This window comes from Ornithorhynchus anatinus, chromosome 2 (genome assembly GCF_004115215.2).
Source record: "Ornithorhynchus anatinus isolate Pmale09 chromosome 2, mOrnAna1.pri.v4, whole genome shotgun sequence".
Classification (NCBI taxonomy): Eukaryota; Metazoa; Chordata; class Mammalia; order Monotremata; family Ornithorhynchidae; genus Ornithorhynchus; species Ornithorhynchus anatinus.
The window spans coordinates 137,719,881-137,741,718 of NC_041729.1; the positions used below are offsets into that span (position 1 = coordinate 137,719,881).

Below are 21,838 nucleotides of genomic sequence, written 5' to 3' on the forward strand. Positions count from 1 at the left end.
GTCGCCTCTCAGTCTTTCCTACCTGGAGCCTGGGACCTAGTGGATAGAACACATGGCCTGGTGGATGGAGCATGGGACTGGGAGTCAGAAGGACCTGGGATCTAAACCCGGCTGTGCCACCTGTCAGCTGTGTGCCCCTGGGCAAGTCACTTCACTTCTCTGAGCCTCAGTTACCTCATCTGTAAATTGGGGATTGAGACTGTGAGCCTATATGGGACAGGAACCGAGTACAACCTGATGCGCTGTATCTACTATTCATTCATTCATTCAATAGTATTTATTGAGTGCTTACTAAGTGCAGAGCACTATACTAAGCACTTGCAATGTGCAATTTAGCAACAGGTAGAGACAATCCCTGCCCAGTAACAGGCTCACAGTCTAAAAGGGGGAGACCAGCACTTAGTATGGTTCCTGGCACATAGTAAGGCCATAACAAATACCACTATTATTATTATTGTTACTCCTGCCCACTCCACCACATGGCTTCAAGGGAAGACTCCTGAGCTATAAATGCACAGCAGAGACAGAGGAAGGGCAGGGTAGACCAGTTTTAAATAAATGTGGGAGGGGCAGGTTTGGAGTCCTGGGGTGGAGGAACAGGATGGCAGCAGGGCCAGGAGGCCTGTGGGCACAGGGATTGGGGGAGGCAGGGACTGGGAAGAGGAGGTAGCGGGGATGGCAGAATGAGTAAAGAAAAATACACTTTAATGGCTTATCTAGAGACAGATGGGCCAAAAGGAAGATATTTGGAGTGCTGACCAGCAACAGCAAGACACCACTTCCTCTCACACACTGTTGTTCAGCAGCAGTGTTGGCAGCCACGGTAGTTTCCGGGCACTTGATTCAGGAAGGGTCGAGAGGTTTATGTCTGGGCCCTCACCCACTTCCCCTCACTGTGGAAGTCGCCGATATTTGGGGCGGTTTTCATCATCCTCAGACAGTCCATCCGCAGGTTCAGCCAGCTGTTGGTGATGTCCCTAGAGATGAGAAATAGTCTTTTCACTGGATCCAAGTAATTTTGTCAATCCCATCCCCCTGAGGCTGGAGACTAACTCACGGGATGGGGAGGAGAAAGGGACTGGGGAGAGGAGGTAGATGGGATGGGTAGTTGAGGGAAGAATGAGTAAAGCCACAGTAGCTTCCTGGGATTTGTTACTGGATGTGATTGAGGGGTTTGTATCTGGACTCTCACCTCCTTCCCTTCAATGTCACTGTAACAGATATACCGGGCCGTGTCCTCCACTCTCAGCCTGTCCATCTCCAGGTACAGTCGGCTGTTGGTGTTGTCCCTGGAGATGGTGAATCGTCCCTTCACTGCATCTGCGTAAAGTTTATCACTCCCATCCCCCTTACTGATGCTGGAGACAAACTCGAGGGACTTTCCTGGAGTCTCCCGATACCAGTACATATTGTATTCTTCAAAGTTGAACCCTGAGGCCTGGCATGAGAGGAGCAGAGACCCCCAGAGTATTTCACTCCTCCTCCAGACTCCACCAGCTGCACCGCGCCCTCAGATTCTGGAAAGGAAAAAACAAACAGTAGCTATCATCAAGGGAAACAGAGGCAATCTAGAATGGTCACAGCCTCACATTTGGCTGCAACTACCTGTGAGAGCTGAGAGCAGCCACAGCAGCTGGACATGGACCAGCATGTTGCAGCTAGTCACAGTTCAGGAGGAAGTCAAGGGGGTAATATTTGTAGGCTGGAGGTGGCGGGGGGGGGGGGGCGGGCAGGAGGTGGAAATGGGAGCCAATAAGCCATCAGCTCTGCTCTTTCTGTGGTTCTCACCCGATATGGGTCTGGGTGATTCTCCCTCTACCCCTCACCCCACCCTGAGGTTAAAGTTGGGCTCAGGCCAGTTTAGGTCTCCTCTAGAAGGTTAGCTATACTGTGCAGAGGCTTCTGGGAGTTTGAACCACCCACAGCAGACCCTCTGCCCCAAAGAATTACGGGAAATGGATAATCTCTGAACCCAAGATTCTGTCGCAAGGGCCAGAACTCTGGTTTAATCTGAATATTCCCATGGGGTCCCGAGATACATAAATTTGGAGCAGCCTCTCACCCCTCCCTGCACCATCTGCCTATTATCACCGTGTTGTAGTATCAGTAATACTAATTCTAGTAGTAGTTGTCACTCAGTCAATTATATATATTGAGTGCTTACAGTGTGCAGAGCACTGTGCTAAATGTTGGGTAGAATACAACAGTAAACAGACACATCCCCTGCCCGCAACAAGCTTACAGTCTAGAGGAATAGCAGTGGTAGTTGTAGAAGAAATATATTCTATTAAGCACTGAGAATGACTTGTCAACTTTCCCCACTTCACTCTGAAGATGCTCCTGGCTGGAACCGGCTGGGTTCCCACCCACCCAGCTGACATTTTACAAGTACTGCAGACTTCCTCTTAGATACCTTAATCTCCCCGTGTCCTCTCAATTCCCTCCATCTAATCACCCCATCCCTGACTGTCTCTCCCAACATCACCCTTCATCCTCTTCCCCCGTACCAGTCCACCTCAATTCACTCCCATCTACGTCTCCCCACCCCTCACATCATCCCCTCCCTCTTCCCCTACTCCAACTCTAGCCTACTTGCCAAGTGCCGACCCCCTCTCCTTTTCCCCCACACTGGTCCATACCAACTCACTCCCATCCAACCCCTCCTGCCCCTTATAATAATAATAATAATGTTGGTATTTGTTAAGTGCTTACTATGTGCCAAGCACTATTCTAAGCACTGGGATAGATACAGGGTAATCAGGTTGTCCCATGTGGGGTTCACAGTCTGAATCCCCATTTTACAGATGAGGTAACTGAGACCCAGAGAAGTTAAGTGACTTCCCCAAAGTCACACAGCTGACTGACAGGTGGCAGAGCCGGGATTAGAACCCATGGCCTCTGACACCCAAGCCCGGGCTCTTTCCACTGAACCACGCTGCTTCTCTATGGGGTCCCTTTCCCTCACCCGACCCCCACAGTCAGCCAAGCATGGTCCATGGAACCCTTGCTCCATCAAGAGAAAGGTACCCTTCATTCTTAACCTGTTCCTGACCCAGTTGCTGCTACTCCTCACCATCACTGAAACTTGGCTCACCAAAGGTGACATTGTCTCCCCTGCCACTCTCTCCAGAGGAGACCACATCTCCTCCCACTCCCCAAGACTCACTGGGAAAGGGGGAGGAGTCAACTTTCCTGTGGCTTCCCAGTGCTGCTCTTCAACATCCCACCTCCCCATTCCTCTTTTACCCTTCCTTTGAAGCCCATATCATCTGCCTCTATCACCCACTCCAGTTATTAGTCCTGGCCATCTACCACTCCCCCGGCCCCTCCTACAACTTTTTGAACAATTTTGACCCTTTTACCTTCACAGCATCTCTAAAATATGCTCTTTTCTTCCATCCTTTCCCTTCCTAGCCTTTCCCCTGCTATCACACTCATCCAAACACTTCTACTTTCCCATCTTGACTACTGTATCAGCCTCCATGATGGCCTGCCTGCCTTCTGTCTCTCCTCTCGAGAGCCCATACTTCACTCTGCTGCCTGGGTCATTTTTCTGAAAAACCACTCAGTTTGCATCTCCCCATTCCTCAAAAACCTCCAGTGTTTGCCCAACTACCAGTGCATCAAACAGAAACTCCTTACCATCACCTTTAAGATACTCAATCAGCTCTCCGTCTTCTACCTTATATCCCTGATCTCCTGCTACAACTCCACCATACATGCCTCTCCTCTAATGCTAACCTACTCCCTGTATCTCGATCTCATCTATCCTACCACTTATCCCTTGCACACATCTTCCCTCTTGCCTGGAACTGCCTCCCCCTTCATATCTAACAGTTCACCATTCTTCCCATCCTCAAAACCCTCCTAAAATTTCAACTCCTCCAAGAGGCCTTCCCTGACTAAGCCCTCCCCTGATTAAGCTGTCATTGCCCCTATCCTCCCTCCCCTCTGTGTTAACTATGCAATTGATGGTGTGCCCTTAAAGCTCTTTATTACTATTCTACTCTTTCCCCTATCTTTATTTGTTTTAATGTCTGTCTCCCACTTTAGATTGTAAACTCCTTTTGGTCAGGGATCATGTCTACCAACATTATTTATTACATGATACTTTCCCAAACATTTAGAATGGTGCTCTGCACACAGTAAGCACTAAGTAAATACCACTGATTGCTTAATTGACTGACTGAGAAAGAAATACATGGATAAGGTATGGACAGGGTCCCTGGCTCCTTTAAGGGGCCCAAATCTAAGAATGAGGAGAGAGGGTAGTGGGGTTGGAGACAAAAACTTTAGGAAAATATAAAAAAATATGAAAGACAAAAAGAAACCACAATAAACACAAAAGGAATAGCAGAATTTAAGCGTCATCACAGCGCAAAACAACAGTTCCAGAAGTCAAAACTGTGCCACAGAGGCACCCTTTACAGTGTTCTAAAAGTTGAAAAGCCTCATGCTGCAACTGGTCAAGTCCTTCCCCATGTTAAAACGGGTCCATAGGACAGTCTGCCAGTCAATCATATGGATTGAGCACTTACTGTGTACAGAGCACTGTACTAAGTACTTGGGAGAGTACAATACAACAATAAACAGAGACATTCCCTGCACATAAAGAGCTTACAGTCTAGAGGGAGAGACAGGCATTAATATTAATAAATAAATTATAAATGGGGGAATGGCAGCCCCTTCTGGCATGACTGGGCCTTGAGGGTCAGGAGTAAGGGGAGAAATGAAGGGCTCACAGCGAACATGTAACTTCCCCCAGGGACCCCAGGCAGGGCTAGTCCTTACCCAAACTTGGAAGACAAAACTGCTTTGAAGGCAAGGACAGAACTCCTGCAAGAGATGGCACTGGGGAAGAAGGAGGAGGGACAGATGAAGATGGACCCTGAACTGTAGTTAAACAGTTTGCAGAAGCAGATGCAGCCAGTTACTGGAATTCTGTTATTGCCTGCAGAGGCCAAAGAGTAGGAAGGCAGAATTTAACACTAAGGTGTTAAATGCTATTCAAAACAGGAAACCACATTGAGGCACATACAAAAACCAGGAGGGGGAGTTTTTGTTTTCATCTGCATCATTAACTTCTGTTTTATCAAAATCACCATTTATCAACCTCAATATTTATTGAGCACCTGTTTGTACACTGTACTAGGACTCTGAATAAAAATTGTAGCTGTATGTGTTTACTATGTTCCAAGCACTTTCCTGAACACTGGGAGAGAGAAACAAGATAATCAACTTAGACACAGTCCCTGTCACACATGGGACTCACAACACAAATAGGAGGGAGTACAGATTTCAAACTGCCATTTTACAGTTTTGGAAATAGGCAGAGAAGTAAATAGATTTGCCCAAGGTTCACACAGCAGGCAAGTGGTACAACAGGGATAGAAGCCCAGCTTTTCTGACTCCCAGACCCATGCTCTTTCCACCAGGCCATGCTACTTCTTTTGAATAGTTTACAGCTTATTAGGAGAGAGTAGAGAGCATGAATACACAAAAGAATAAAATGGGAATTTGCTGAGAGTTTTTTTGTAATGTGACGAAAGCAGAAGGAAAAGACTGGAAGTGGGAAGGCTAGCAAGGAGGCTGCAACAGTATACTAGGTCTGAGGAGATGGCGTTTACTTAACTGTAGTGAGTGAAAGAGTAAAAAGTAATAGATAAACCTGTGAACTATTACAGAGGAGACAGAACTCATTATCATTTTGGATAGGAATGACAGAAGTAGCTGAAGATGAACTCGAGCTGGTGAGCCTAGGGGTTGGAGAGACTAGGTGTTTTGGTGAGGTGAGAAAAGCCAGGTAAGGAGAAAGACAAGAAAAGAGAAGGTGGGGGAGATGGGTCCCAAAAGACTTGAAATCCCAGGACAGGCCAGAAGTAGGATTCTAGAGGCTGGTCCTCACCCCAGGGTGATGATGGACCAGTGGTTCCTAATACTTCGCTGGGCTTCAAAGGGAGAACCAAGGCTGTGAAAGTTCCTACTTGGTCAGAGGTGGAGGTTCTCAGACCTGAGCAGTACGTGCCCCATCTTCCAAGCAGCAGTACCAGGGGCAGCAGTCCAGGACCAGTAGGAAATAGTCCCCAGACCTGGAATTCTGCTCAGTCATCCCTCGAGAAGAGGAGCTAGGAGAAATGAGGGGACACATGCCTCCCCTTACAACCCAGCCCTGTGTTTACCTAAGCCTCCTCTAGCTGCTGAGGTGGCTCTCACCCTAATAATAATAATAATGGTGGTATTTGTTAAGCACTTACTATGTGCAAAGCACTATTCTAAGCGCTGGAGGGGGATACAAGGTGATCAGGTTGTCCCACGTGGAGTTCATAGTTTTTAATCCCCATTTTATAGATGAGGTAACTGAGGCATAGAGAAGTGAAGTGACTTGCCCCAAATCACACAGCTGGCAAGCAGTGGAGCCGGGATTAGAGCCCATGACCTCTGACTCCCAAGCTCAGGCTCTTTCCATTGAACCATGCTGGGAGGAAAGGCAAGGTCAGAGAAAACAGATCTTGGATGGGAATATTAATCCTCCCTGCCCCTCTCTGGAAGTTGCCTGTGGTTTTGTTTTATTCCCTTCCCAGGTCTGCAGCTCAGCTGACCAATCTCTGACTACCAGGACCATACTCTGTTCCCTTCATTAAAGGTGGAAACATCAGCTGTCTTCCAAGTTTGGGCCTGTACTGTCTTCAACAGGCTCTCAGGAATCACAACCTGTGATTCAAAGGAAACCTGGCCAATTGTTTCCATAACCTCAGATGCAGGTAATACCACTCTGATGCATTAAAATAAAGATATGGTTCCTTATGTAGACCTACCACATTCTCATATTTGTGCCCTAAATACTTCCAGGTTTTTAATACTGTTTCTTCCTCTACCCTAGTCCGCATTTTCCACCTCATTTCCCAGAGTGTCACTTAGTCTGGTTAACTGATTCCAGAGGGGTTAACTGAAACCAGTCAGAGGACAAGTTCCATTTAATAATGTTAGTACAGACACCTAGTTAGCCAGACAAAGTGACACTCTGGGAGGGAAGGTGGAAAATTTGCTCTTTGCCCAGTAGCATGCCTGTGCTGTAAGGTTACTATATCTATTTTCTTACCATACTTAACTTTCTCTTACCCATAGAGAAGCAGAGTGGCATGGGCCTAGGCGTCAAAATGACCTGGGTTCTAAACCTGGCTCTGACATTCGTGTGCTGTGTGACCTTGGGCAAGTCACTTGGGGCACAACTCTGTCCCTCAGTTACCTCATCCGAAAAATGGGGAATAAGACTGTGAGCCCCATGTGGGTCAGGGACTGTGTCCAACTTGTTTCTACCCCAGTGCTTAGAACAGTGCTTTGAACAGAGTAAGTACTTAACAAGTACTATAATAATAATAACATACACACACACATACACACAGCAGACAAGGAAATATAGTGTCAGGGTATTTTTCACTAAGATTATCTGGCTAGTTCTTGATACTATTTTGATTCTCTGTGAATACTCCAATAGCAGTGTGAGAAGCATCGTGGACTAATGGAAAGAACCCAGTCATGGGAATCGGAAGGACTGGGTTCCAAACCTACCTCTACCATTTGCCTGTTGTGTGATTTTGGGCAGGTTATTTAACTTCTGTGTGCCTCCGGCTTAGACTGTGAGCCCAATTTGGGACAAAGACTGTGACCAACCTTATTATCCTGCTACTCCAGTGCATTGTACAGTGCATGGCACATTGTAAGCACAAATATTATTATCTGATTTATGGTGACCTGAAATGGAGAAATGGTAAACAGGAAGTGCAGAAGAACAGTTTAAAAACAAAATTAGGTGAAACCTCAGAGGATGTGGCCTACCCCGAGAGAGTTGGGGGATGACGTTTTCAAACAGGCCAGTAGGTTGGACCACAACTGGAATCAGGGAGTCTCTCAGAGCAGAGCTTTCAAGAGGTCTGTGATCCTAGGAGGCAAAAATGAAAATGGCACCAGGCATAATAGTTGCTCACACAAGATGTGGAAGGGGATGTCCATCACACAACACTATTATCACAAACACACACACTGAGAAATAGCTCCCCATTCATCACCTCATCTTTGACCTCCTTGGGGACAGCTTCTCATGATTTTTGATCAGAAGACTAACAACACCCAAAGTGAATCAAGAGCTGTTTCCTGGGAAGCTTCCATGATTCTAATATGTAACAATCCAGGTCACTGAATCAATAAATCAATTGATCCAAGGCACAATGATCTGAAGGAAGATCATCATCCTGTTCATCCTCTACGATAAACTGGAGACTCAATGACTAGGAAAATGGAGAGCTCAAACACCAAGGTTGTCAGTGGGGAAAACTTCACACTTACCTGGGAGACTCCTGAGAGCTTACGGAGTAAAGGAGTCTGCTGGCTGGGCTTCCCAGAGTCAGGGAAACCTATTACCTCCCATAATTATTGAAATGGAAAATCAGGCAATGATTGATGGGAACCTCCCAGCCGTTACTAATCCCTTTGGCTGGTGGCTTGTGGAAATACCCATCTATACTGAACCCACCATTTGAAGACTTCTATACTGAACCCACCATTTGAAGACCACTGGGATGTTGGAATTCTGATTTTCCCTTTTGAGATGAGCTCCAGAAGCTTCTGGACTTATTCTGAAACAGCAAACTCAATTCAGAGGGATGGGTGCAGCTCTCTGCCTGTTGGTTGTTTGTCCATCACTGGGTCTGGTCTGAGCATCTCTTGAAGGTCCATTTTTATGTCTTGTCTCTGCTGACAAACAGACAAACAGACATTCTCAGGGTGGAGTCTCACTCCCCTCCCTCTGTTTGGTCAGTCTGCGCTGGTCAGCTCTGCTTTCTCCACCTTCCAGCAGCCTCTGAAACATTGGAACCAGGAACAAATTCCCCTGAAAGGTCACTGCACTGTCCCCTGATTTACCCTATGCTCTGCCTTTTCATTAAAGTATCTGATCAGAGTGACTGAGCAAAGAACCACATTATAGAAATTTGCTAAACAAATAAACATGTTAAAAATCTCATCCATCCAGTTTATGTCCTGGTAAAAGGTTTTCTTCCTCATCACTGGAATTGTATTGATCGAGTGCCTACTGAATGCAGAGCACTGTACTGAAATGTATAGGGCACTATTCTGAAAGCCTATTATGTGAACAGCACTCTTTCAAAGGTCTACTGTATGTGGAGCACCATACTGAAAGCCCACTGAAAGCAGAACACTCTGGTGAGAGTCTACTGTGCTCAGAGCATTCATTACATGGGTTCCAAGAGGAGCTGCCTGTGAAAGGATTGACTAATCTTCAACCCCTTTTAGTTAAGTAGTGTTAAATTTTTTCCTCTCCAGTCCCATGTGTGTACCCTTCCCCTCTCTTTGTGTTGTATGATTTTGGGCACCTCAAACTCTCTCTCTCACTTTCTGTGGAGAGAACAGGCTGCTGCAGTAGCAGTGAAGGATGAAGTTTTTGGAAGGGGTGGAAAACCATGCCTGCCCCAAACCACCTGTTGCTCTAAACCCTGCCCCTCCACAGCCACCCCGGTCCCTTCTGTGGTAGCTTTCAGCAACCTGAATCTTGCCAAAACTGTTTCTGTGACCCTCCTGCCTTTTCTACCCTGCTGCCCAGCCTCAGCTTTGTGACCGAGGGGGTAAGGTTTGTTGGAACTGAAAGAAGCCAAGGCAGAGGTGGTCCACTATGTTGGAGCCAAAAGGAAAAGAAAAGTTACAGTCAATCAGTCAATGGTGTTCATCAAGCACTTGCTATGTAGAAAGCACTAGATTAAAATCTCTGGAAAGTACAATATGACATAACTGGTAGGCACTTTCCCTGTCCTTGTACATATCTAATTTAACCATATCTAATTTATGTATTTATATTAATTCTGTCTCCCCATCTTGGCTCACAGTCAAGAGAAAAAGACAGACATTAATATATGTCAATAAATTGCAGATATGTACATAGGTGCTGCGGGGCTGAGGCTGGAGTGGATATCAGAAGCTAAAAAGGATCTGATTCAAGTGCATAAGTAACAAAGAAGGGAGGGAGAGTAGGAAAAAGAGGGCTTCATCAGGGCAGGCCTCTTGAAGGAGATGTGATTTTAATAAGTCATTGAAGAAAGGTGTCAGATATGGAAAGGGAGAGAGTTCCAAGTCAGAGGGAGGCTATGGGCAAGAGTTTGGCAGCAAGATAAACAAAATTGAGGTACAGTGAGTAAAGTGGTGTTGGAGGAGAGAAGTGTGTGGACTGGGCTGTACTAAGAAATCCATGAGTTAAAATAGGAGGGAACAAGCTGATGGAGTACTTTAAAGTTGGCAGAAAAGAGTTTCAGTTTGTTGTGGAGATGGGTGGTAAACTATTGAATGATTTTGGGAGTGAGTGGGGAGATGTGGACTGAAGAATCTTTTAGAAAAATAATCCAGGCAGCAGAGTGATGTGTGGACTGGACTGGGGAGAGACAGGCAGCAAGGTGGTCAGCAAGGAGTCAAATGCAGTAGTCAAGACACTATAATATAAGTGCTTGAATCAGAATACTGGCAGTTTGGATGGAAAGAGCAGATCCCAGTGATGTTATGAAGGTAGAAATCAAGGCAAATTTGGGAACACACACACAGACACACAAGGAGAAGCAGTGTGGCCTAGTGGAAAGAGCACAGGCCTGAGAATAAGAGGGCCAGGGTTCTAATTCTGGCTCCGCCACTTGCCTGTTCTGTGACCTTGGGCAAGTCACTTAATTTCTCTGTGCCTCATTTACCTCAACTGATAAATGGGGATTAAGATTGTGAGCCCTATGTTGGACCATGAACTATGTCCATCCTGATTAGCTTGCATCTACCCCAGCACTTAGTACAGTGCCTGGCACATAGTTAACACTTAACAAATACCATTTAAAAAAAAAAAGTAGAATCTACAGGATTTTGTGATCCAGACCTTCAGAATGGATGGCAGCAAAGAGGGAATGGGGAGACAGGAAGTGTGGGGAGAGAAGAGGAATAGGAGGAGCCATAAATCTTGCCAGAATGGGGACCTTCCTCTCCCATTTCTGGCAGCTGGCAGAGTCAGTGAATCCTTGACTTGGGGGCCCATAAAAGTCCCTGCCGAGAGCACATCGGTATGTGCAGCAACGAGATCTGGTGTCGTCCTACGGCTCCCCATCCTTCCATCCTCTCCAAGACTGTGTCCCATAGCAGTCCTGGGCCAGGGCTGAGGGAGACCCCCCAAGATAGGACGCTCCACCTACGGGTGCGATGGAACCATTCCCTCCCCAGCAACCCAGAGCCAGCTGGACAGACTGGGTTCGAATGCCCACAAACCCCTCCACAGTCACAGGGGGGAGAGAGGCAGATGTACAATGTGAACAAAGGGGAAAGCAAGCCCAACCAGTAATAACAACAACAACAATAATAGTAATGAAATTAATAATAGCAATAAGGGTATTTGTTAAGTGTGTATGCTTTGCCAAGAGCAGAAACAGATACAATAATCAAGTCAACACAGTCATGGTCCCACCCGGCTCACATTCTAACTAGGGAAAGCCCCACATATTGAATTCCCATTTTACAAATAAAGAAACTGAGACACGCCATGCAGTTGATTACTTATTCTGATTACTGCATATATTTATGCTTTATATCTGTCTTGCCCACTAGAGTATAAGCTTCTTGTGAGCAGGGATCATGGTTCTATTGAACCCTCCTAGTCATTTTACATGGTGCATTGAGTCCAGTGCTTAATAAATATGATTATTACTGCTATTACCACAAGTGATATTACTATTTACTGCTCACATGACTCAGAGAAAATTCATTCCTACAGACTCTAACACACTTGATTTAGCTCTGATTAGCTTTTGAGCACTAAGAAACAAGCATACTGGGGAACCAAAGGAGAAATGCAGAGAAAAGACATGGAAAAAGTCCTTGCCTGGAGAAGAAGGACTTGTTAAAAGGAGAGAAACAAGCCGGAAAACTTCGCAGGGCAAATGTGGGCTGTGAATGCTGACAGTGTTACTATGGTGCTGGCCCAGGTCCTCAGACAACCTCCGAGTCGGAAAACTCAGTCTCCAGTGACCCTCCAGTCTAATCTGTGGTGCAGAAAGTCTCCCACTGTCGGGGCAGGCATTGGTTATGGGCAGCAGCTGCAGAAACTCCGCAGTGCTTAGTACAGAATCTGTGTCCACCTTCCAGACTTCTGGGGACAAATCACTCTGCTCTCATGGACCAGGATGATAAATAGCCCAACTGAGCCTCAGTCCTTCTTGGAGGTCAATCCCAGGTGACCTCCTTTCTGTTAGCCAGGACACCAAGCTACTCCCCATTCACCCCTTAACCTCATTCCCTCTCTGTGAGAGAAGCTAGGAGCAAGTGACAGCCATTATGTGAATAGAGCTGAGTTTTTGGCCTGGGGCCCTCACAGTCTCTTGTCCCCTGGCAGGACACCCCTCTTAGCCAAATAACCTGAAAGCTAGAGACCCAGGACCTGGATCCAATACCCCAGTGTGCAGGGAGAGAAAGTGAGTCTTTTTCTTCACTAACATTTTGTACTCCAAGATTTACATTAACACCACCCAGAGGGCAGAGCAATGTTGATCATTTTCTTCTACACTTGAACCATTCACTGAGAAGGCTTCGTATGCACTCGTGTATTGTGTAGACTTGACATGAACATTCAAGTGAGTCTCTTGCTACTTAAAAAACTGCATCTTTGCCACTATACATGTCTAGTCACTATGGTGAGGGCACAGCTCAGTTCCCCGGGATTTAATTTAGAGAAGCAGTGTGGCTTAGTGGAAAGAGCATGGGCTTGGGAGTCAAAGGTCATGGGTTCTAATCCTGTCTCTGCCACTTGTCAGCTGTGTGACCGTGGGCAAGTCACTTCACCTCTCTGGTCCTCAGTTACTTCATCTGTAAAAATGGGGGTTAAAAAATGTGAGCCCCACATGGGACAATCTGATTACCCTGTATCTACCCCAGTGCTTAGAACAGTGCTCAGCACATAGTAAGTGCATAACAAATACCACAATTATTATTATTATTAATTATTATTAACTCTACATCTCAGCTAAGTTCCTATACAATTTCCAGTTGGCACCAGAAAGCTCTCTCAGTAGGGCCTTGAGGAATTCTCTGCTCTTTACACAATCAATCAATCAAGTGTATTTATGGAGTGCTTATTATGTACAGAGTACTTGGAAGAATACAATATAAGAGAGTTGGTAGACCGTTCCCCACCCAAAGATGAGCTTACAGCCTAGTATACAGTCGAGCTAACAGTCTATACATAATCCTACCATTATCTTGGGGAGTAGTTTCCCCTAGCAAGGGGAACCCCCACAATCAGGGGCAAGTTAACATTACCCCTTTCTTTCCCCAACACATTCGACCCATTGCAAAGTTTTCTTTAATTCCTCTTTAATCCTCTAGAAGAAGAAGTCCATTATGACCATTTCCAGCTTCCCAAAGGAATCCAGTAGCTCTGACTTAATAAAGCAGGGACCCAAGCAAGAGGGTTGGATACCACCCTTGTGTCTGGGAGAGAGTCAGTAGAGGGTTAGAGTCAGAGAATGGAGTCCTGGGTTCCTCGCCCCTCGTAACACACCGTGGGGCTCTGGGGAGGCTTCTTTCTGTTGTCCTGACTTGCTCCCCTTTGTTCAACCCTCTCCCAGCCCCACAGCACTTATGTACGTATCCATAATTTATTTATTTGTATTAATGTCTGTCTCTCCCCCACCCCCATCTAGACTGTAAGTTTGTTGTGGACAGGAAATGTGTCTGCTTATTATTGTATTGTACTCTTGCAAGTGCTTTATACAGGGCTCCCTGCAAACAGTAAGCACTCAATAAATACGACTGAATACATGAATGAACGAATGAGAGTGGTATGCTAGTCAGGGCTGTACATGCAAAACAATGACTCTCTGGAGCCACCAAATCACCATTCAGAACAACCTCTGGATGGCAGCAAATACTCTAAGAATGCTGTGTTGACATTGCTTTTGTAGCAATCAGAAGGGAAGAAGTTTTAATTGTAGCAGGTGAGCTTTCATATGGATAAAAGAAATAATTCCTTGAGGGACGGGGGAATTGGCTACCATTGCAGAGTGTGAAATCACCATCCCTGGAGATCTCTAAGGAAAGGATAATGTAATGTCTGCATTTGAGGGATTAGTCACATCTGCCTGGAGGTGAGGGGTTGCACGGATAACCCTCTCAAGGTCCTGTCCAACTCTAGGATTCTCTGATTGTCCATGGGGGTCCCCGAGGAGATTAAGAGCTCCCCAGGGGCCATTCTCTAGCCTGGGCCATGGGTCACGTTTACAGAGCTCAGACTCCAAACTCTGACTTCAGAGCTCAGATTCCAAACTTCTTGAGTGAGTTGTCTAGAACCACTGTCTCAAGTTCATCTCCTCCAATTCTCTCCTTGACCCCCTCCAATCTGGCTTCTGTCTCCTTCACTCCCCAGAAGCTGACTTCTCACAGATCACAAACGATCTCTTTCTTGACAAATTCAGTGGCCTCTTAATCCTCCTCCACTTCCCAGCTGCCTTCGACACGATTGGTCCAGCCCCTATTCCTGGAAACATTATCCAATCTTGGATTCACTGACAATGTACTCCTGATTCTCCTCCTATCTCTTGGGCCACTCATTCTCAGTCTCTTTCATGGGCTCCTCCTCTGCCTCCCACCCTCTAACTTGACCATCCCTCAAGGCTCAGTTCTGAGTCCCCTTCTATCCTCCAACTACACCCACTTCCTTGGAGAACTCATTTGCTCACATGGCTTTAACTTCCATCTTTATGCAGATATTTCCCAATTCTATATTTCCACCCCTGATCTCTCTCTGCAGTCTTGTATTTCCTTCTGCCTTCAAAACATCTCTACTTGGATGTCCTACTGTCACCTCAAACTTAACATGTCCAAAAACAGAATTCCTTATTTTCCCTCCCAAACGTTGTCCTCTCACTGTAGACAGCCCCACCATCCTTCCTGTCTCATGAGCTCGTAATCTTGGCTTTATCCTTGACTACTCTCATTCAATTTACATATTCGATCTATCACTAAATTCTGTCAGTTCAACCTTCACAATGTCGTTAAAATCCGTCCTCTCCTCTCCATCCAAACTGCTACCACATTATTCCAATCACTTATCCTCTCCTGCCTGGATTACCGTATCAGCCTCCTTGCTGCTCTCCCTGCCTCTTGTCTCTCCCCACTCCAGACCTTACTTCACTCTGCTGCACAGATCACTTTTCTACAGAAACGTTCAGGACGTTTCCCTACCCTCAAACCCTTCAATGGTTGCCCATTCCCCTCTGTGTCAAACAGAATCTCCTTACCATCTGCTTTAAAGCACTCAATCACGTTGTCCCCTGCTACCTCACCAAGCTATTCTCCTACTACAACTCAGCCTGCACACTTCACTCCTCTAACGCCAATCTATTCACTGTACCTCTGTCTCATCTATCTCGATGCCAACCTCTCAACCACATCCTGCCTCTGGCCTGGAATGCTCTCCCTTTTCATATCCAACAATTACTCTCCCCATCTTCAGAGTCTTACTGAAAGCACATCTCCTCCAAGAGGCCTTCCAATCATTCATTCATTTATTCATTCGTATTTATTAAGCGCTTACCATGTGCAGAGCACTCTACTAAGGGCTTGGTCAAGTACAGTTCAACAATAAAGAGTGACAATCCCTGCTGCCCTCATTTCCTCTTTCCCCATTCCCTTCTGGATTGCCCAGTCCCAAAGCACTTATGTACATATCTATTATTTATTTATTTATATTAATGGGTTAATGTTTATCTCTCCCTTTAGGGTATAAGCTCATTCAGGGAATGTGTCTGTTAATATTGTTGTGTTGTTCTATCCTAAGCACTTAGTACAGTGCTCTGCATAGAGTAAGCACTCAAAAAATATGATTGATTGATTGATTGTTTGTGGTGACTTTTTTTTCAGCAAATAACCTGAGGTCTTCCTGAGCTTTCACTTAGGGCCAACACTTTTGTCACTTTATGCAGGCCATTTGTTCTTTCACAGGGGCTGATTAAAAAACCAAAATCACCAGGTGAGTGGATTTACACAGACGGGTGAGATGAGGGAAGGAGACTGAAAGGCCAAAAGGTGTAATCTCACAGAAAAGGATTCACTTCATTGCACTCACATTTATTGGCCTGGATGGTTTCTTTCATTTGAGGTCAGTTGATTTTCTTTGCTTTATATTTCATGAGTACATATATAGATGTTAATTTGGGCATTTGATGTGATTATTATAATTAGCAGTAGTAGTAACAATAATAATAATAATGACATTTATTACGTGCTTACCAAGTGCTTAGAACTGGGTCTTGTCTTGCCTTTCCTGTCGCATCAGCTCACAACCAAAACGACACCAGGGACCTATCTCTCCCAGAACGCCCCACCTCCATCTGCAATTGTTCTGGTAGTGGAGCCTCAGAGTCTTCTTGGTAAAAATAGAGAAGTGGTTTACCATTGCCTCCTTCCGTGCAGTAAACTTGAGTCTCTGCCCTTGACTCTCTCTCATGCTGCTCCTGCCCAGCACAGGTGAGTTTTGACTTGTAACAGATCGCCTTCCACTCGCTAGCCACTGCCCAAACTAGGAATAGAATGGGTAGGCCTCTGCTTGACTCTCCCTCCCATAGTCGATACTGGTAGAATACTGGAAACTCTCCAGGTGTGACCCCGAGAGGATGTGGAACTGGGTAGATACAGGATAATCAGATCAGACATAGTCTCTGTCTCATACAGGGCTCACAGTCTAAGAGGGAATGAGAGCATGGACCTTATTCCCCCTTTTATTGATGAATAAAATTTTATTTATTTATTGGAAACAGACCCATGGAGAATAAGCGACTTGTTCAAGGTCCCACAGCAGGCCAGAGGTAGAGTTCATGCTAGAACCTGGGTCTCCAGACCCTGAGATGAATTGAGAAGCAGCATGAGCTAATGGATAGAGCACAGGCCTGGGAGTCAGAAGGACCTGGGTTCTAATCCCGGCTCCACCACTTGTCTGCTATATTACCTTGGACAAATCACTTAATTTCTCTGGGCCTCAGTAACCTCATATGTAAAATGGGGATTAGGACTGTGAGCCCCACGTGGGACAGGGACCGTGTCCAACCTCATTTGTTCCTACCCTAGTGCTTAGTATAGTGGCTGGCATACAGTATGTGCTCAACAAGTACCATAAAAAAATGTATTCTTATATTGGAACTTTAAGGGCTCTCAGACTTCAATGTCCAAATGTGGGGCCAGGTTTCATACTTTCTAACTGTCTGAAAACCACAGTCCCAGCCCAGTCAAGGGAATCATTTGGAAAACCATTGGAAGGCCGCATTTTCCTAGATTCCAGATTGACAAGAAGCTTCATTAGCATCATTACCCACTGCAATATTCATAATTATAATAATTATAGTATTTATTAAGTGCTTACTATATGCCAAGCACTGTTCTAAGCACTGGGGTAGATACAAGGTTATCAGGTTGTCCCACGTGGGGCTCACAGTCTTAATCCCCATTTTACAGTTGAGGTAACTGAGGCACAGAGAGGTTAAGTGATTTTCCCAAGGTCTCACAGCAGACAAGTTGCAAGCTGGGATTAGAATCCATGACCTCTGACTCCCAAGTCTGCGCTCTTGCCACTAGGCCTTGCTGATTCTCTTAAAAATAGGCCTGACGGGGCTGGACCCAAGCTTGGTGGGAGCAGTTCTGGCAAGTGTGTATTTGAGAAGACTCTGAGATGCTCACGGATTAGGCTGGACACTCCATAGAGGAGCTTTTGAAGTGAGATCCAAGGCCCTCTGAGAGTAGTGGCAAAGGGTACAGGAGTTGGGGGCCTGTTTTGCCCCATCCTAGCCCCAGAAGCCTGAAAGAAGAATCTGAGAAGTAGTCGAGGGAGGCTGTCTTCTCCTCTGGCCCAGGAGCCGTGGAGGCTGGGACATTTCCAAACTCATTTCAGGTGCAAATGTCAGGGGTCTTGGGATGAAGTGAGGCCTCAACTTTAAAGGAGAATCATTTATAAAACTCCATAGTAGGGCAGCAGCTGTATCTGATCAGTTGTATTGATACTTACCTTACCGCTCAGTACAGTGCTCGGCACATAGTAAGCCCTTGGTAGGTGCATAATGAGCTAACAGTGGAGGTTGATGGAAAGAGCATGGGCATGGTAAGACTATGGGAAAATTCCTTTATTCATTTAACTGAAATTGCCTTAATGGAGTCTGTAATTTCAAATAAAGTATGTAATCTTCCAGATAAGAGGGAAATTCAACACACTTTTCAGAGGTAAACTGTTTTGAGACAGCCTATCAGTCTTCCCTTCCTGATGAATTGATTTATGTACTGAGCTCCATGTTACTGGGTTGATATGTGAGCAGACGGCATACCGGCCCTTACTCCTCCCACTCGCTGCCTTTAGCCCTCTAAACTGCCCTCTAGACTGTAAGCTTGTTGTGGGCAGAGAATGTGTCTCATATTGCTGTCTGGTACTCTCCCAAGTGCTTAATACAATGTCCTGCACACAGTAAGTGCTCAATAAATACGATTGATTGATTGACGATTAGACTGTGAGCCCGTCACTGGGCAGGGATTGTCTCTATCTGTTGCCAAATTGTACATTCCAAGTGCTTAGTAGAGTGCTCTGCACATAGTAAGTGCTCAATAAATACTATTGAATGAATGAATTGCTCTTGCCCCCACTTGCTCCTGGCAGCATTTTTCCTCCCCTTCCCCCCAAGTAGTTGCCGTTCCCAGCTCCTCTGCCTCAATCTCTCCCCTCAAGTTTCCCCAAGACTGGGTTGTCGCCTGTGGTCATCTCTCTTCTTTGCACCTAAGCAAGAAAACCCACAGCAGCCATCTCCCTTCTGCGCCACTGAAGACCCTAGTCCCAACATCACAAGTATTATCATCATTATTATTATATTTGATAAATGCTTACTGTGTGTAAAGACTGTGCTAAATGCTGGAGTAAACACAGATTAGTCAGGGCATCCATTTTCCCTGTCCCACAAGAGGGTCACAGTCTAAATAGGAAGGAGAGCAGGTGTTGAATTCCCATTTTACAGACAAGGAAACAACTCAGGCACAGAGAAGTTAAGTGACTTGTCCAAGGTCACACAGGAGAGAAGTGGCAGAGCCAGGGTTAGAACCCAGGTCTTCTGATTCCCAGACCTGTGCTCTTTCCACCAGACCATGTTCTTTGTGTGCTGGGGAACTGAGTAAAAGCTGCTGCTGCAGGCTCTTGCTATCCCCTGACTATGGAATAGCCAGCCACGCTGCCTCACCAGCATTTGCTCTCGTCTCTTTCATCCTGTCCTGCCTTTCACTACCTCAAAAGGAAATCGAGGCAGCATGGTTTAGTGGATAGAGCACAGGCCTGGGATTAAGAAGGACCTGGGTTCTAATCCCTGTTCCACCACTTGTTTGCTGTGTGACCTTAGGTAAGTCACTTCATTTCTCTTTGCCTCAGTTACCTCATCCGTAAAATGAGGATTAAGCCCCTGAGCCCCATGATTACTTTGTATCTACCCCAGTGCTTAGAACACTACCTTCACTGATTAAGCCCTCCTTTCCTCTTCTCCCACTTTCTTCTGTGCCACTCTGACATACTCCATTTATTCATCTCCCCTCCCAGCTCCACAGCACTTATGTACATATCTGTAATTATTTATATTAATGTCTGTCTCTCCTCCTTATGGGCAGGGAATGTATCTGTTTATTGTTATGTTGTACTCTCTCAAGCTCTTAGTACACTGTTCTGCACACAGTAAGCACTCAGTAAATACAAATGACTGAATGACTTAAAAAAGATTAAAAAAATAAAGAACAGACCTCTAGTCTACCACTTCTACAAACCCTCACAGTGTTGCAGCATTTGCTGCAGCTATGGGTGAGTCTTGGATTCTGAGTCCTAAAGAGTCTGAAATTACTATCCTCTAGCTACAGTGCCCTAGTGATTTTTGTTTTGACCTTAGGTTTTTGTCCTTGTCTTTCATATTGTTTTAGTGTTTTCTTAATTCATCACTCTAGTGTCCTTTATTCCCTTTTATATTTACATTGTGAGCTCCATGAGGGCCAGGGATGGAGTCTAATTCATAACTTTGTATTCTTTCCCAGGATTTAGTACAGTGATCACCTAGTTTACACGAAGCAACATGGCTCACTGGAAAGAGCCTGGGCTTGGGAGTCAGAGGTCATGGACTCTAATCCTGGCTCTGCCACTTGTCAGCTGTGTGACTCTGGGCAAGTCACTTAACTTCTTTGTGTCTCAGTTACCTCATCTGTAAAATGGAGATTAAGACTGTAAACTTCATGTGGGACAACCTGATTACCTTCTATTTCCCCCAGTGCTTAGAGCAGTGCTTGGCACACAGTAAGCGCTTAACAAATACCATCACTATTACTTAATAAATATCATGACTCATTACTATTTTGCAGGTCTAGTCCCCCTCCACTATGGCCAGCTGTGAGTACAAACAATTGCTTCATTTAAACATCTTGCCCAGGAAGTGGGTTCTGAACAGCGGGGGTTCTAGCCAAATTCTCACATGGGTGAACTGTGCTTAGTTTTTAAATCCTGTAACTAGTGCGTGTGGTTTCTTTCACAGCTGAAAATGTGTTTTGAGAATATTTAGCCTTCATTTCCTGTGTGTTGGTGTATATTAAATTGTATAGTAAACACAAATAATCCACAACATGCATAGTGCCATTATGGGCTCAGATTAAAATCAGCATCCGGATGCTCAGAGGAATCATGAGATGACTGGACGCCCGCTTTGGCCACTCATTCATGCTCATGGTTGGGAATGGATCATTCAGCATCCCTACAGCTAACATTCACCTTTGCATTGTTAACCTCCCTTGGCATAACCCAATATCAGCCTTTCACATGTGAATTGCTATTACACCCTGCTGCACATAGGATATTTAGACATAATCACTACTGTTAGTATCCTAGGATCAGCCAGGTCCTTGCACTGACCCAAGAGAAACATTTCCCTCCTTGTCAATCTTTCCCAATGTGACCAGATCGCCCCAAGCGTTCTCCTTTCATTCAAGCAACTCCTATAGGTCCCCCTTTTCCTTTTTATAGCTTTCCCTTCTCTTCTTCTGCCTCCGTTTCCTCCTCCTCTTTCAAGAAGCTCACTTCCTTCCCTAACTTTCTTGCTCATACAGACAGCAATTTTCTCTGCTTTTAGCTCTTTGTGCCCTCCTCACTTTCTATCTCTCTGTCTCTTTCCCAGTCTCTCTCAAAGATGGGTTGTTAGATTCAAGATCACAGTGAAAGCGGAATGCTGTAAAAACATGTATGGTTAAAAGCTGGCAAGAGAATTTCAGGAAAAGAATTGACTAGACAAATTATATAATTCAGAGGATAAAGGGAATGACTTGCCAAACCTTTCAGAAGCCACTGGGGCATTCTGAGAAGAGTTCGCTTCCCTTGCCCACTGTGGAAGACATCTACCCTTTTCTGGGTGTAACTGAGTTTTCCACAAGAATTATTTGTCTTTCTCCAACCACAATGTCTACTGTGCAGGCTTAATATGTACTTGTGGATTACATACACTTTGCACGACCATTCAGATGAGTCTCTTGCTACATAAAATCATCTTGGCCACTGCACCTGTCCAGTCACTATGGTGAGGCACAAATCAGCCCCCAATCAATCAGCCAATCTATCAATTGGATTTATTGAGCACTTACTGTGTGCAGAGCACTGAACTAAGCTCTTGGGAATAATAATAATAATAATGATGGCATTTGTTAAGCGCTTACTACGTGCCAAGCACTGTTCTAAGCATTGGGGAGGATACAAGGTGATCAGCTTGTTCCA

At 45.4% G+C, this 21,838-nt stretch overlaps 1 non-coding gene and 1 gene segment (V, D, J or C); both read right to left on the reverse strand.

Moving 5' to 3' along the window:
• Positions 1–396: 396 nt before the first annotated feature.
• On the reverse strand, positions 397–1,663 carry LOC100681414. The segment is given in 3 exon segments: positions 397–977; positions 1,193–1,517; positions 1,606–1,663. Coding segments are annotated over 2 exon segments (303 nt in total).
• Positions 1,664–16,561: 14,898 nt separating this feature from the next.
• On the reverse strand, positions 16,562–16,699 carry LOC114809641. Its single transcript, XR_003757417.1, has one exon. It is a non-coding gene; the product is annotated as a small nucleolar RNA SNORA7 (small nucleolar RNA).
• Between the last annotated feature and the right edge of the window lie 5,139 nt (positions 16,700–21,838).